This window comes from Cebus imitator, unplaced genomic scaffold, assembly GCF_001604975.1.
Source record: "Cebus imitator isolate Cc_AM_T3 unplaced genomic scaffold, Cebus_imitator-1.0 Scaffold41, whole genome shotgun sequence".
Classification (NCBI taxonomy): Eukaryota; Metazoa; Chordata; class Mammalia; order Primates; family Cebidae; genus Cebus; species Cebus imitator.
This window is the reverse complement of record NW_016107356.1, coordinates 8,337,170-8,350,464: the sequence shown is the minus strand read 5'-3', so window position 1 is coordinate 8,350,464 and position 13,295 is coordinate 8,337,170. Positions and strand designations below refer to the sequence as shown.

General features: G+C 42.1%; 1 protein-coding gene across 5 annotated transcripts in view; it reads left to right on the top strand.

The window, feature by feature from the left end:
* Positions 1–13,295, top strand: part of ERG (ETS transcription factor ERG) — a 280,293-nt gene that overhangs the window by 238,443 nt on the left and 28,555 nt on the right. For all 5 annotated transcript variants that reach the window (XM_037737672.1, XM_017526258.2, XM_017526254.2 and 2 more), the window contains one exon: positions 305–456. In XM_037737672.1, coding sequence (XP_037593600.1) covers positions 305–456 — 152 coding nt within the window. The remainder of the gene's footprint in view (positions 1–304; positions 457–13,295) is intronic.

Below are 13,295 nucleotides of genomic sequence, written 5' to 3'. Positions count from 1 at the left end.
TATAAGGGCACTAATCCCATCATGGGGCTCTAACCTCATCATCTCATCAAGCTGAAATACCTCCCAAATGCTCTCTCCCCTAATACCATCACACTGGGAGTTAGGGCTTCAAAGTACACGTATTGGGAGCACACAGACATTCAGACCATAGCAGGCACTGTATTTGGCTTTTCCCACCTCTCCCTTCTCCCTCAGTCTCTTCCGCCTTGCCCTTCTTTGGTTCTCTCTGTGTGTGGTGAGAAGTTGATGGGACATGCTCTTTGGTTGCTGTAGTAATGGAAGAACGTTTCTTCTTTTCCTTCAGGAACTCTCCTGATGAATGCAGTGTGGCAAAAGGTGGGAAGATGGTGGGCAGCCCAGACACCGTGGGGATGAACTACGGCAGCTACATGGAGGAGAAGCACATGCCGCCCCCAAACATGACCACGAACGAGCGCAGAGTTATCGTGCCAGCAGGTCAGGTGCCCGCAGCTTCACTGCGCTCAGCGGATCACATCTTCCCCAAGGCGAGGCTGAGCCGCAGGGAGCTCTTCTCCCCACCTGTGGCGTTGATTACACCTCTGTTGTCCAGAGCAGGGCTTGTAAATGGGAGCTGGCAGAGGTCTGTGTACGTGTGTTCATGGATCGCCAGCAAAGCGAGATACACACATTTGTGTAGTTTAGATTTTAAAATTATGTGAGACAGCAATATGTAGCCCCAGCTCTTTATTTTGCCACATAGGGAGAAGTGCGCGCGCGCACACACACACACACACACACACACACACAACATATGGAGAGAGAGAGAAAGAGGACATCCAGGCAGACACACAGGCAAGCTTGTGCACACGCACATATGCACACATGTCTATATGTCTATGAAAGGTGACCTCTCTAGGGAGGAACTGCCCCTTCTTGGAGATCATTGTGCCAAACATCCTGTCCTTCATGAAGTGCTATTTATGATAGATGATAGACGTGGTTGTTTTTAAATTTTCCTTATCTGGCAAAATAAAAATTTGGGAGCCATATATTGCTCTCTTACATGCTCTTAAACATCTAAAATTCCAGCTATCACTGGCCTGTGACACAGAGTCCAATAACCAGGGTGACTCTTTACTGCAGACATAATTGAAAACCAACCCGAAGGAATAGTTCTCGAACTTGAGAGAAATGCCAAGAACTTATTTATTTAGCAAAGGAAAGGTAGCAGAAAGATTGACTTAAAGCTCCTCGGAGGGCACGTGCCAAAGAAAACCCGAAATATAAGAAAAACCGCAACAGTCACCAGTGAGTGAACTCTTGCGCTACAGGAGGTATTTTGATAAATGCTTTAGAAGCATGATCTCACGCAGTCTTTGAAAATGGGCATCTTTCTTATGATTTCCCTAATGAGGATGACGAACTTCAGAGGGTCCACCACCTTTTCCAAGGAGGGCATTTGGCTAATAAGAGGCCAAGTTAGGATGCAGGCAGGTCTGCCCTTTAGCCTCTGCCTGTTGGCATTGGATTACATCTCAGCTGCTTACACCAATTCTATGGGTTCCCTCCTGTTACTCATTTCAGCCACCTGGTCACCCTGTGGTCCTGCCCCAGGGATTTGAACTTGGCATCAGCTCAGCCTGAAACCCTTGATTCCAGGTAATTCCTTCACCAAGCATCCATGCCAGTGTCACGGCCTCAGGGAGGCTGGTCTTGAGCACCTCCATCTAGAATTGCTCTCCATTCCATCTGTGACTTCCAGCTTCCTGTCTGCCTGACTTTTCTTGATTTCATTTATTCCCATCTCCCATTATTTTGCATATTTATGTAAAAGTTTTCTGATTATCCTCCTCCCTGAATAGAACGTAAGCCCCACAAAGGCCATATTTCCAGGGCCATTTGCAGCACCTGGCATGTAGGAGGTGCTCAGTGAATATTGACGGAGGGGAGGATGGATGAATGAACCCCTTACCACTGAGCAGCACTGCACAAGTTACTCCTCATTGCCAAAGTAGCCAAGGGCGTGCATGGGTGAAATCTTCACAAACTCAGTTCTCCCTTGCTCCTGGGGTCACCTAAATTCATATCTTTGAAGTGTGATGGCAAACAGTTAGATTCTCTCCATGGTATGATTTTTCCTTTACCTGAGTACAATCATGCCCAGTGAGCTCCTGTTACCTTTGAGACAGGAGAGTTCAGGAGTGCAGGATACTTTGCATAGCATCTGGCCTGGATTTGTATCCTGGGTTTCACCTTAGATTTCTCACTCTGTGGCTTTCAGCAAACACATGAAGCTGATTCAATGCAGTGGGCTGTGAAAGGGACCCTCCTTTGGGGTTGTGCCTGATTTCAAAGCACTTTTTAAGACTTTTCTAGGAGACACCAATGGTAGATTCCATGTGTGCTTTACGAGAGAGACAAAACTATCCTTAGTGTTTACTGAAAGGCAATTGACAGGTGCACATAGGCCATGCGTTTGTTTTGGCCTTGGCAATGCAGCTGTGTGCCCGAGACTACCTCACTTGCTGTGCCTTGGAATGGGGAGCAGTTCCCATTGGATGGAAAAGATAGAAGCACAAATGTCCCAGGTGCCCATTCTGGATGTGTGGCACATAAGAAAAACTCAAGGGCTGGGATGTGCCTGGAGGAGGGGTAGGAGGGAACGGATGTGTTGGAGTCAACACCCAAAGGAAGCCCCCAACCCTTCTCACCCTTTGCCTTCCTCTTTAAGAATGTAATGCCTTCAACTGAGACAAAATAAAGTGTTTAGATCTCAAAGATGAGAGACTCCATCTGAGGGAGTCTGAAGATTCCTTGCTTGATTCCTCATGAACCACAGACGTAGGAGGTAATGCCTGGTACCATCTTTTAACTCATGAGCCTGTATTTCTGTGGGGCCATCAATAGGCTTTGATGTTATCAATATCCTTTTCAATAGGGCCAGACTATAGTCCTTCCATACTAAGGAAAGTATTTAGAAAATAAGAGCGATATGGCCAGGCACAGTGACTCATGCCTGTAATCTTAGCACTTTGGGAGGCCTAGGCAGGTGGATCATGAGGTCAGGAGATTGGGACCATCCTGGTTAACATGGTGAAATCCATCTCTACTAAAAATACAAAAATTAGCTGGGCGTGGTGGCATGTGCCTGTAGTCCCAGCTACTTGGGAGGCTGAGGCAGGAGAATCGCTTGAACCCAGGAGGCGCAGGTTGCAGTGAGCCAAGATTGTGCCACTGCACTCCAGCCTGGGTGACAGAGTAAGACTCCATCTCAGAAAAAAAAGAAAGAAAATAAGATAGAGATTTATGTGGGAAAGAGACAGAGAATCAGCTGAAGTCAGAGCACCCAGCATTTTTTATACATAGTAGGTGCTCATCAAATGTTGGCTGGATGGATGCAAGGATGGCTCTGCACATTGGCCCAAATTAAGCTTTGATGTAAAGGCTGTTTCCTTTCTTCTGAGAAAAGTACTCTTCTCTTCAGCTCTTCCCTCCATCAGTTGCTTCATGCCAGTGTAGGCAGTTATTCAGTTAATAGTGTTTGTAAGAGAGCTAGTTGTGGCTGATTTTGCAAGTTGTGAGTCTTTCAGTTATTGGTCAAGCTTCATGTATGTGTGCTCATACACAAACAGAGATGAACACACACACACACATACACAGCTTCATTGCACAACCTGGACAATTTTCCAGGGTGGCCATGAGGTTGCAGGACCTCAGGCAGCTGTACCAGCCGCTGCATCCATTCCCATGGTGTCCAGGCACCTCACGCAGGCAGATTTGGGGCACAGAGTGCCCCAAGTACACAGAAAGAATTCTCCAGAGCTGGTTCTGGGTGGTTCACCTGGCTCTTACTACTTAGACACATTGCTCGGCACTAATGCAAGTAATACAGATAGCTGAATGAAAAATAAATTAAACCACTAGTTATTTCTAAACATTTGTACCATCCGTTAAGACATGCCGGTATTCACACCCTAGGGTTAACAGTGGTCCTGATAAACACTGATGAGAAAATTTGTACTGTATGGAGACTGACAGATGAAACCACAGAGGAGCTCGGGGGTTTTGTCCGTGTTCAGATTGGGTTCTGGTACCTGGAACTCGGTTTTGAGAAGTGATTTCCTCAACCCTGCTTTTGAGACTCATGATCTTGAGTTACTAAAGAAGCCCATAAAATGTCCCTAATGAATAAATGTAGTCTGTCGTTTGATATATTTACACTACCTCCTATTTCAGAACAGATTTCAGAAAGCTCACATAGATATATACGAAAGAGCACAGTAGAATCCACCTTAAAAATAAAGGAATGTAGAGTATGGACTGCAGTAAGAATGTAACAGAGAGACCAAAACCAGGAGTGCGGTTTATAGACACGTGTGTCTATTTAATTGCAACTTTTAAATACTGCAGAATTGCAAAAGGTAGTGTTAGTTGGCTTTGAGGTATCAGCAGGCAGTAAGAAAGGAATAATTTAGTGTCCACAGGATAAGAAGAAAGCAAATGTGAGAATGATGGTTCAGCTATTAATTCCGAGTCTGGAGGAAGATATGTTCCTCTGTTTGTCCCACGGAAGAAAGGGGGAGTCATGAGCAAGCCGTTCAACCAGGAGCACCACTGGGCATTCTGGGCAGCCCTGGATTGTGCCTCCTGTTCTGGCAAGACTGTTGATTGTGCTTTCCTGAATGGTACTGGCTAGGCAGTAAGTCGCACCTCTGGTTTTATCTATGTATTTGGTGCAGGTATCATAAATCTAGGTCGATCTCTCATAAGGCTGGCAGTTTCTTACCTTGTAGACTCAAGTGTCATTCAGTGAAACCAGTCATAATAAGAGGGGCCTGACAAGTGTGACACCCCCTATGCTGGTTACATGGCTCTTTTTTGGCCCAGCTTAATTTGGAGGTTGACTGGAAGGTGTTTTTCAAAGTGTAGTCAGAACCACTTTACCTGGAAAATTTGTGTTTAAAAATGCACATTTCCTGCCAGGCATAGTGGCTTGCACCGGTAATCTCAGCACTTTGGGAGGCCAAGGAAGGAGGATCACTTGGGCTCAGGAGTTCAAGACCAGCCTGGGTGACATAGTGAGACCGCATCTCTACAAAAAGTTTAAAAATGAACCAGGTGTAGTGGCAGGTGCCTATAGTCCCAGCTATTTGGGAAGCTGAAGCAGGGGGATTCTTTGAGCCCAGAAGTTTGAGGCTACAGTGAACCATGATTACACCACTTCACTCCCACCAGGATACCAGAGTGAGATCCTGTCCCAGACATGCACACACGCATACACACACACGTGCGCACGCACGCACACACACACACGCGCACACACACACACACTTCCAAATGTTCCAAAATCTGGGTGTAGGGTTGGAGATTTTACCTTGTTAACATGCTTCTTTTATGTGTAATTTTCAAGTATAATAAGATTGAAAAGTTCTAATCTAGATAGAAGACATCAAATACATTTTACTTTAATAGAGTTGAATTATTTTTATTAGAGAGATGGTTTATCACTTTTAGAAGAGCCAAGTAGACAAAAAGCACGGCTAGAAATGACTAACAATATCACATTAACATTCCAAAAAATTTAAATGAAGAATCTTTCATTGTGGTAGTTACTATCACTCTTTAGGTGTTGGCCATGAACATGGAGAGGTGCTAACCAAGCGGTTAACAAAGAGGAAGGCACAGCCTCCATTCACTTTTCTTGAAAGTTGCAAAATGCTGACCAAAATGCAATATCACCTCTGGCTTTAGCAGCTTATGGCACTTTGAAAGCTTTCTCTTTTTCTGTTTTCATTCCCTAAAATAGGTGCTGAAGTGTTGAGTTTTTCAAATCTCTCTGCTTTTATTTTTAAAATAACTCACTTTGAGCATAGACCTCTGTGATAATCAGTAATCTCAGAGATAGAGAGTAGCCACATTCATCTCTTCACTTTATTTCTTCACTTTCTTCTTTATTAATTAATTCATTAAACTCTTACTCTGTTCCATTCACCATGAATAAAAGTGCAAATGAGACTTAAAATCACCTTTTCTTGCTCACCTAACACGTGTGCCTGAAGCTGCATGATTTGTGTCTTACTCAGATCCCCATGCTAGGTTCCTTCTACTCAATTAGAAAGTGTGGTTGGGTGCAGTGGCTCACGCCTGTAATCTCAGCACTTTGGGAGGCTGAGGCAGGTAGATCTCGAGGTCAGTAGTTCAAGACCAGCCCAGCTAACATGGTGAAACCTCATCTCTACTAAAAATACAAAAATTAGTGGTGCGTGGTGGTGCGCATCTATAGTCCCAGCGACTTGGGAGACTGAGGCAGGAGAATTGCTTGAACCTGGGAGGCAGAGGTTACAGTGCCCTGAGATCACGCCACTGCATTCCAGCCTGGGTGACAGAGTAAGACTCCATCTCAAAAAAGAAAAAAAGGAAAAAGAAAGGAAAGGAAAGGAAAAGAAAAAGAAAGCGTTCATTGATTTCTCATTACTCTTTGCCACTGAGGATGATCTAAGGCTGTCAGAAGTAGCTAAGACCCACCCATGTGTGGTAAGTAGTTTTTGACAGACAGAAGAATATATGATTGAGAGCTTAAATGAATGACTCAGACCAGTGTTTCAGAACATCTGAGGAATGGAGATCAGTTTAAACAGGACGAATCAAGAAAAGCTTCATTTAGACCCATGATGATGTGATTCAGAAAGCCTTTTGCAGCCTCCGCCGTTTTCCTCTGCCACATGTGAGTATGGTGAAAACTCATATGCTGTTTTCACCACTTGGTGTCCTTGTCCCTGTGGTCCCTCTCTGGAATGCTCTTCCTCCTTTCTTTGCTGACAAACCCTTCTTATACTTCCAGACATCTTTGAAATCAAGGGAGCCATGCTTGATCCTCTGGCAAATTAATCACTTCTCTTAGGACATTTTACCAATGACTTTGTTATCACACTTCATTTTTTTTCTTTACATTTATTTGTTATACTTTAAGTTCTGGGGTGCATGTTCAGATCATGCAGGTTTGTTACATAGGTGTCATGTGCCATGGTAGTGGTTTGCTGCACCCATCGCCCAGTCATATACATTAGATATTTCTCCTAATGCTATCCCTCCCCAACCTCCCCACCCCCTGCTATTCCTCCCCTAGTCCCCAGCCCTCCAGGCCCCAGTGTGTGATGTTCCCCTCCCTGTGTCTGTATCACACTTGATTTTGCTTCATATTGTATTCTCTAATGCATCTATGTACTTACTTAAATATAGGTATTCTGCAAAGGATTTGAGATGCCTTGTGAATTAAACTCCTGATGGGTATGTGCCCAAACTACTTATCAAATAGAAATTAGGAATCAGTACTCAGGCGTTTAAAAATACAAATGAGGCAGGAGAGGGAAAGGGTGCAGCCATTTTGACCACAGGCTTGCCCAAGATGCTATACTTAAGTTTCTAGTACTGCTTTGAGCTTCCTGGTAGCCAAAATAAAGAGAGTTATTTGGGGAAATAATTTTCCCTTTCAGAAAATAAGTTTCACAGGGAAGGCAATGTTTATCTCAGTGTGAAATCCTAAAAGCAGGATCCCTTGGGGCCACTGGGGCCTTAGACCCGATCACCAACCATCTTCTTACCACTGTTGCGGCACTGCATTTCAACAGCCTATTTCTTGTGACATCCTCTATAAGCGCTGAGTTACATTAGCGAAGAACTCAGCATAGGTAGAGGGCAGACACCCAGCATGCGTCTTTGGCAGTCTGGTTTCATGTAAAGAAGGGATTTTGAGGTCTTGGAGTGGTAGAGGACTGCATATGTTTCACATGATCCTCCCCAAATATTGACATTCCCAAGCTGGACTTTGAAAGCCAGCTTGAATAACAAGTCATAGAATATACCCTCCTACCAAGCCCTGATGGCTGACGCATTATGTTTTCAATCCGCTTAGCATGAGTTATGTATAAGCCTGTCTGTTATTTAAGATTGTAAGTTTAGTGAGCTGGTGATCATGTCTTTTGTGTTCTCAATCACCAGACAACATAGCCAGCACTTGGATTCTGTGTGGAGGAGAGTAAACGTGATTTATCGAGTTAACGGTCATCTAGATCTAATTAGCGGGAACTGCAGCCTCACAGGGGTTGCAGGACTCTTGGTGTTCTCAGTGCAGTCTTCCTTTAAACATGAGAGAACCGAGACTGAGAGAAGTGAAATGACTCCCTCAGGGACGCTTGCCCAACTGAGTGAGGCCAGAGCCTATTCTCAGACCTAATAAGAACCCGCTGGTGAAATGACATGTGTCTTCATCTTTCTTTGCCACATCCCTGAATACACCCGAGGGTCTCTTCCACTCTGTCGATATGATGGGACGTGCTTCTTTAATCTTCTGTTTAAATTTGTGCTATGCACAGTCAAACAACTAAATAACAAGACTCACTAAAATAGAAATGCTAACATCAAAGTTTATTATATGTATTTTAAAGTTATCAGCTGAATAGTGGTTGAGGAAAGTGCCATCGGGTTAAATGTGACGCTGAAATCATTTTTTAAAAAAAGCAATGACAGCTACTTTCTATTGAGTATGCACTGTTGTCAGGCACTTGGACACGCACTTCGTAGCAAAGGTATTATTTCATTTAAATCATGCGACCACCCTATGACGTAGGTACTCATTATCATTTTCACTTTATAGGAAAGAAACTGAAACTAGGAATGCTAAGAGAGTTGCTCAAGATGTCACAATCCTTTGAAGAGCTGGGATTCTAACCCAGTTCTTTCTGACTCCAGAGTCTGAGTTCCTCTGCTGCCCTGACAGAAATAATTAGGGAAGTAACACAAGGAATGGGATGAGAAAATATGTTTGTTAAATTGTTGTAGACATCCTGCAAGAGCCTTTTCAAAGAAGACTTAAGCAAATAAAAGAGGTGGAGAGGGAATTTTGCAAAATAATCTACTGTGTTGCCCATGGCTAACTTTTGCATTTCTGCAGTGCTAATGATGTTATCTGTTTTTCTTGAAAGTCAAAGAGAAGAATGGAATTGAAGACAACTTAGATTTAGCATGAGCAGCTGGGTAGGTGTTAATGAATACACACAAAAAGTGTTTAAAATAGGTGACTTCAGTTTGGTTCACCCTGTGTTTGAGATGCTTCTGGGACCCCTGCCAGGCAGTGTGGTGGGCCTAGAGCTCAGGATGGAAAGTCCTTTTTACCGAGTCACAGCACTTGAGTTTAAACTCTGCCATGAGTTCTAAACCCTGCCATGTACTAACTGTAGGATCTGGAAAGTTACATAATCTTGCTGTTTCTCAGGTTCTTCACCACCAAAGTTGGATGATCATAATGCCTACCTCATGTGGCGCTATATGGATTAAATATAGCAATATGTGTAACATGGTTAAACAGTACCTGGGATAAAGTAATATCTCAAAAAAAGGTGCAGCTCTTCTCTTTAGATTTGGGTCTGGCATTTGCAAGAGCTCCCTGGGGACTCGAGCTATAGACTGGCAGACAGTGGTGTCTGTTACAGGTTAAATTGTGCCTTCTTCACAAGATATGCTGAAGTCCTACCACCCAGTTCCTTAGAATGTGACCTTATTTATTTGGAATAAGATCAATTTGGAAATAGAGATTTAATCAAGTTAAGATAAGGTCATTAGGGTGAGCCTCATAAAATGACTGGCATCCTTACAGAAAGGAGAGATTTGGAAATTTATGAAAAGGTGAAATTCGGTGGTCTAAATCTTCCTTTAACATGAGAGAGCCAAGACTGAGAGAGGTGAAATGACTCTCCCAGGGACACTTGCACAATTGGCTGAGATCAGAGCCTATTCTCAGGTCTGATAAGAACCCGCTGGTGAAATGACATGTGTCTTCTTCTTTCTTTGCTACATCCCTGAACACACCCTCGAATCTCTTCCACTCTGTCGATATGATGAGATGTGCTTCTTTAATCTTCTGTTTAAATTCGTGCTATGCACAAACACCTAAATAACAAAACTCACTAAAATAGAAATGCTAATGCACACAGAGGGAAGATGATATGGAAACACAGAGGGAGAACTCCATGTGAAGACAGGCAGAGGTTGGACTGATGCACCTGTAAGCAATGGAGCATTCCATTGCTGGACAGCACCAGAGCTGGAAGAGGCAAGCAAGGACTTTACCCACAGCCTCAGAGGGAACAGGGCCTTGCTGATGCCTGGATTTCAAACTTCGAAACTCCAGAACTATGAGACAATAAATTTTTGTTGTTTTTAAGTCCTCCATCTTGTGGCACTTGGTTACAGCAGCCCTAGGAAAATAATACAGCATGCATGTTGTTGTTCAAACATGAGAGCAAATAAGAACGCCCAAAGATATCTATGGATAGAAAGGAGAGGGGTAGACCAAGGATGAAACTCTGGCGATAACAACATTTAAAGAGAGGACAAAGAAACAAAACCCAGGCGGGGAGAAACCTTTAAATGGAACAAGTCATTGCATTTCTAAAACATGAGGAGCATATGCAGTGCTGTCATGGAATAACTAATGGGAGGCAACAACAACAAAAGAAAACAAAGAAAAATAAAGGTCATTATCCAAAAACAAGATAATTAGTTGAGAATGGTTTCATCCAGAGAAATAAATTGGTGTGTCAGAATGACAAAGCTATGTTTAGAGCCCAACGAAAATAATTTAGTCATGTATTTTTAAATTAAATACACAGAATTGTAGATTCTCCAGTGAGTTGAGGACAGGCACTCTTTCTTACTGTTTATGACTCTTTTCATAGAGGGTTATACAATTTGTATAAGAAATTTTTGGCAATTGATTAATAAATGAAGTAAAGCCTAGCATGAGTTAGGATGACAGGCTGCATTAAAAATGAAAACTATTCAAAGTAAACAGGTAAGAAGTATGCAGAGAGGACTCTTGGTTCTAGTAAAGTAGAGAAATTATTATAGAAGAACGTAAATCACATTCTTTTTGCAAAACACCTAGAATTGCCGTATAGAGTTTACTGTCCTTTTAAATGCACAGCTGAACTGGGAAGAAAGTCCATGAACTTCTTAGGACAAAAATAAGGAGAAAAGTGAGAACAGAGCATCGCATTCTTATGTTGGCACCTGGTTGTCGTAGTGGCTATGATGCAGAGAGTTGGGTTTTAAAGTTCAGCTAGGGGCAAGGAATGAGGACTTGGGCTTGCACAAGGCAGGGAGTTGGAGCTGAGCCTGTTGTTACTCACGTCCCCACCCCACACACACAACCGTGGGTGCCAGCAACTCTCAGACGGAGAAATTAATACGCAAAAATGGTCACAGGCTAGTGATAATCTGGGAAACCTGGCAGATGTAAATACGAAATCTTCATGGAGAGGCATGTCTTCAACCTATGCTGTACAGAATTCCTGCAGGTAAAGACCTGCTAAAGATGACTCTGCCACCCCAAATTACAAAATACAGCTGAAGAAAGAACCTCTCCTGCTCAAGATTTAACAGAAACAATGAATGTGATTAAACCCTCAAGAAGGTTACATAAAGTATTGGATAAAGGCATAAAATAAATAGATTTTTTAAATATTAAGGAAGAACATAAAAAAGGAGTCAAAAAGAGAGTTTGTTGCTAAATGAACCTTACTTCATAAAGTAACACAATATTCAATTTAAAAAATGGATCCTAGAAGAAGGGAGTGAGATACAGGAAGGAAATGAGAGCAATGAAAGTGATTAAGGTGAGGGTAGATCTAGAAAGAAATGGCTGTAAAATGACAACCACAGCCTCCTAAGTAGGGAGTAGAAGATTCGGCGGAGTAAAAAAATGAGGCAACATTATCCTGTAAAATCAGAGATGGATGATTCAAGAATACGCTTTCTAAATTACTTGCATTATTTGGGAAAAGGATAAATTTGGTGATTAAACTTAGAGTTTATGTAAAGATTAACAAGAAAGAAAATTAGAATGTCAAACAGCCAAAGCAATACAGAAACAAAGAAAAGGAATGAAGAAAAGTAGATCAATCTGATTAGACACTTGGAAAGGAGAAATAAAGAATGGACAAAGAAAGTTTGACATATAGCACAAAATAAGATGGTTAAAATCAGACAGACCGGTAATAATAAGTGTAGGTAGACCAAACTTGCCATTAAAGACAGAATGAGACTAGGCTAAAAAAAATACTCCACAGTCAGTTATGGGTTGTGTACAAAAACATCTTGCACAAAGATTGAGAGCTGACAGAAGAAGATATATTAATCAAAGTTGAATTTTTAAAAAGCTGACAAGCATAGAAATAGAGGGCAGACAAAATTTACTTTCAGGCAGAAAGCATGACTAGAGATAACTAAGCATCATTTCATAATGAAAAAAGGTTAAATTCATGAAAAATATATTCTAATGATAAACTTACATGTACCTAATAACGTAGCATTGAAATATGTAATGAACTGCAAAAAAATAGTCAAATCCACTTTAGTGAGATATTTTGTGTTTCTCAATATGTAGTCGATAGGTCAGTGACATTAAAATTAAATATACATTACCAAGGGATTTTTCTAGAACTCCGCACTCCCAAATTAGACAATATGCATTTCTTAAGCAATTGAGGAACATTTATAAAAACTGACCATGCACCAAAGTTAATTTCGGCTGGGCACCGTGTCTCACGCCTGTAATCCCAGCACTTTGGGAGGCCAAGGTGGGTGGATCACCTGAGGTCAGGAGTTCAAGACCAGCCTGGACAACGTAGTGAAACCCTGTCTCTACTAAAAATACAAAAAATAGCTGGGCATGGCGGCGGGTGCCTGTAATCCCAGCTACTCAGGAGGCTGAGGCAGGAGAATCGCTTGAACACGGAAGATGGAAGTTGCAGTGGGCTGAGATCGTGCCACTGCATTCCAGCCTGGGTGACAGAGTGAGACTGCGTCTCAAAAAAATAATAAAAATAAGAAGTTAATTTCATATAGACTCTATTCACTGGCCAAAGTGCAATAAAATTAGAAATCACCAAAACAATAAATGAACTCTCTATATAAGTTAGAAATTTAAAAGGCTCCAAAACAGCCTTGAGGTAGGTTCTTTATTTGAGATCAAATTTCCATTTGTGGTGGAGTGAAGCATTGCTCAAATTTAAGCCAGTTCTCTCTGTTGGGCCTGCTTTATAAATGTAGCTTCTGTCCTCCTGAGGAGACAAGATGCTACGTCTTATTCTTTCAGCCTTGTGAGTGTCTTGGACAGCAGATTGGCTGACTTGCCCAGGACCTGGTTTTATTTATTTTATTTTTTTTTTTTATTTTTTTTTCCCCATTTATTTATTTTATTGTATTTTAGGTTTTGGGGTACATGTGAAGAACATGCAAAATTGTTGCATAGGAACACACCTGGCAGTGTGGTTTGC